Source organism: Argentina anserina, chromosome 5, assembly GCF_933775445.1.
Source record: "Argentina anserina chromosome 5, drPotAnse1.1, whole genome shotgun sequence".
In the NCBI taxonomy this organism is placed as follows: Eukaryota; Viridiplantae; Streptophyta; class Magnoliopsida; order Rosales; family Rosaceae; genus Argentina; species Argentina anserina.
In genome coordinates this window covers 27,713,579-27,717,132 of record NC_065876.1, presented here as the reverse complement: position 1 = coordinate 27,717,132, position 3,554 = coordinate 27,713,579, and the positions used below count along the sequence as shown (strand labels likewise).

The window sequence follows — 3,554 nt, the reverse complement described above, 5'->3', positions numbered from 1 at the left end:
AGCAACAAAAGCTACTTCAATCATCAACTAAAGCTATTATCACCAACAACAAAAGCTACTAAGGTAAGATTTTCGGCGACCTCCAAAAATCTGAAGTAACACAAAAGGTACTACCGAGCACAATAAAAGTTACTATCGAGCTTAACAAAAGCTACTACCCCCAACAATGAAAAATACTGCTGTGACATTCTCAAAATCTCAGGTATGTGTTGAAAAGATAATATCGCAACGTTAAAAAATATATTGTCAATGAAGTAGAAAGATATCATCACAACATCAAAAAGATAATAAGGTGAGATTTTCGGCAACCTCCAGAAATCTGAAGTAAAACAAAAGATACTACCAAGCACAATAAAAGTTACTATCAAGCTTAACAAGAGCTATTACCCCTAACAGTGAAAGATACTATTGTGACATTCTCAGTAATGTGTTGAAAATATATTATCACAATGTTAAAAAGATATTGTTAATGAAGTAGAAAGATACTATCACATCATCAAAAATATACAAATGCAATCAAAGAGATCTGAAAACAAAATGTAACCATGTAACCAAAACAAGGCATCAACCACTCAGGTTCACATCGACGGTGGACTGCGTATTCTCCTCTATTGTTTTCTCTCCCTCCCTCTTACTCTCTCTGCTTGTTCAATATCAGAAGTTTCAAGTTTGATCTCCCTAAGGTTTCCACCATTTGATGACGGGCGAGCTACGACGGTTGTCTTGGCATTCTCAAGTCTCCGAATCGATCTAAACCCAACAGTTAGGATCATCTCAGTGAGGTTAGATTTCGTCATGACGCAAACGTGAAGATCCGAGTAACGAGAGAGATGAAGAAGAAGAAGAAATAAGGCTGACCTTGCACGACGGTGAGGAGGTGGTGGTGTGACGGCGACCAATGTCGTTATGGTGGTATGAGCGACAATGGGAGTTATGGGAATGCAACAGAGTTAGAGATGGGATTTAGGGGAATGCGGCGGAGGTCATTGCGGCACTGGTGCCGGCGAGGAAGGACCGGAGGAGCTGAGGTGGTGAACAGTGGCGGATCCAGGATTCACAATTCGGGGGACTTGAATTTTTTTTCCTTAACAACCGAAATGATAGAAATTTATAGCGCATAAAATATTTAACTATAATGTATTAGATGTATACCTTGTTGATGTGAAAATATCAATCCATTTATAATTACCATAAATTTAGTCGATTGCAAAGAGAAATTTTTGGAATTGATCAAAGAGCTTAATCAAAATTAATGTTCAATGAAAATAAAATAGATTAATTACAAGTTGATCAAAGAAGATTAGAAGTAAATGGAAAAATAGACACAAAAATTTACATTTGTTGGAATTTAATCTTAGATGAGCTTGATATTAACAAATTTCAAAACTAAAAATACTAAACTACACCATATGAATATATGGCATATATTTAGTTAATTATTTTCCAAATTATTGGAGCGACTTGAACCTCCCTAGATCCGCCACCAGTGAATTATGGCATGGCTAATGTTCTCACTGGCGATCCTCACCAGTGAAAATGGTATGCTCCTTCGGCGAGAGAGAGAGAGAGAGAGAGAGAGAGAGAATCAGTTTTAGGTACGTAGAGGGTGAGAGAGTTTTGGGGTAAAGGGTATTTCTGGTATAGCTCAAATTGTGCTGACATTGAATTGTCTTATTTGAGTAAAAAAATCATAATGTCCTTATTTGAGATAAATTGGTGAAAAATGTCATTTCATGGTATTTTAGACTCCAAGTCTATCTTGTATTCGACCGATTTTACTAATAAAGACTTGAAGTTAATCATACCAGTTATTTAAGTTAGAAAAAAAAAGGAGCTGCGCTTTTTTAGTGAGCATCATCAAGTCTCGTTTCATCGACTTATGTACTATGTCATTGCTAATAATCTACATGCTCTCCTTATGCAAATGGAACCACCAAATGAATAGACCTAATATATGTTTCCTTTGTGCTACTACGTACCACAAACTCGATCTTTATCTACTGCCACGATCTACCACACGTCAATAAAGCGAGGGAAGATATGCAATGACCATTTCTGGCTTGAGATCAATATACGATCGAGCTTATACCCTCATTCAACCAGAAAGAAATTAAGTATGACTAAAAGAACGTCGTTTGAACTGTATTTATTCCATTTAAGACAAAACGAATGGACAACAATAATAAAACAACCCGGCTGTGTATATCATGAATTACATTACATCAATGAAGCAGCCCCCAAGTATATTTAGAGCAGTGAGGGCAAGTTTCGCGGATATTAAATAAGATCCAGAGCTGCTTGGAGACGGTACTGGAGATGTTACTGGAGCTTTGACAACTGAGGTTGCAGGAACTATACTGACTTTTGGATGTGATTTTGAAGGTGGACTCACCAATTTTGGAGACATAGCTGCAACCAGAAAATTTGATATCAAGATTAGCATTCGTCGTCTCTTCCTCTATATCTTACAAAGTACTCGATCAAATGGCTAACATCTGAATCAAGAACGCAGATACAAGGATAGTGATTAACATTTAAAAGATATAATGCATATATATCGTTTAAAGTACGTCTTAATGAATAATCTAAACAAAATGTGTGACCATTTTAGTTATAATTACAGTAGTACATAAACTCCTTTCTCCAATAACCTCTTGTTGTCTTAATTGATCCTACAAGCAGCATTCAAGGGCATAAAAATAAGAACTGGTAATATCGAAGTATAATTTGCAGAGATAGTTTGAGCATGCATTTATTACCAGGAACATCAGAACCAGGAGGCATGGGAACTGCAAAACAAACAGGTAGATAGTTCAACTTCATATATAATAATACATATCATTTTAGTGGAATGTTGAAATGATGGATCTGATTACTAACGGTTACAATTAGTTAGAGTAGGTGCATTGTTGATCCTACAAGCCGAAGAAAGAGTCATGGCCTTTGTCATATTCATACGAATACCCAGGGTTACAAGACTCTCAAAGGATTGACATACGCAATTCGGACCACTTTTAACCACAGTTTCAAATCCAGAGCAGCATGAACGCTCGGGTGCTGTGGTTTGAATTCCTTCACTCAGAAAAGGGATGCAGTCTGACATTGCATAAATCGCCTTGGTGCAATCTGGGCTTGATCGTGAGACTGATGGTGCAGTTGAATTTATGTCATCTGTTTCTGGATTTAGAGGTTGAACATGAGGGCGTACACGTGCACAGTTTGCCAGAACACTCAGCGTGGCCAAAATGAATAAAAAGAAAACGATTCTTGTCATCTTTTCATTAATTTTCTTGATACTTTTCACTTGGTGAAGAAATAAGAAAGGCTTTTAGGTTATAATGCCTGGAAAATCAGCAATGTTCTTTTGAGTTATCAATATGATGAGAATTTAAGTTTGCTTCCGTTTTACATTCCTAGAATCACTCAGGTAGTTTGAATGCCACTGAATATGGAAGATCTGTTCAGACCTAGCCTATTTGTAACCTTAGTTTAGACATATCTTCTAGACATGGTCTCTATTTTGTTTAGCAACTCTTGTTGAAGCTAACACTGAC

At 36.8% G+C, this 3,554-nt stretch overlaps 1 protein-coding gene across 1 annotated transcript; it reads right to left on the bottom strand.

Annotated features, from left to right (window-relative positions):
- Positions 1–2,212: 2,212 nt before the first annotated feature.
- LOC126795881 (non-specific lipid transfer protein GPI-anchored 11-like) lies at positions 2,213–3,274 on the bottom strand. The gene is made up of 3 exons (XM_050522614.1): positions 2,881–3,274; positions 2,760–2,789; positions 2,213–2,409 (listed from the first exon to the last, which is right to left on the bottom strand). Exons 1-3 carry the CDS (start codon positions 3,272–3,274, stop codon positions 2,213–2,215), a joined length of 621 nt encoding a protein of 206 aa, XP_050378571.1.
- Positions 3,275–3,554: the final 280 nt, after the last annotated feature.

Bases quoted from the DNA above. Each gene is read 5' to 3' on its own strand.
- LOC126795881 (XM_050522614.1), bottom strand. From the start codon at position 3,274: ATGACAAGAATCGTTTTCTTTTTATTCATTTTGGCCACGCTGAGTGTT. The intron at 2,790-2,880 runs GTTAGTAATCAG...TTTGTTTTGCAG, and splicing joins TACTCTAACTAATTGTAACC to TTCCCATGCCTCCTGGTTCT. The intron at 2,410-2,759 runs GTAATAAATGCA...TTCTGGTTGCAG, and splicing joins TCCTGGTTCTGATGTTCCTG to CTATGTCTCCAAAATTGGTG.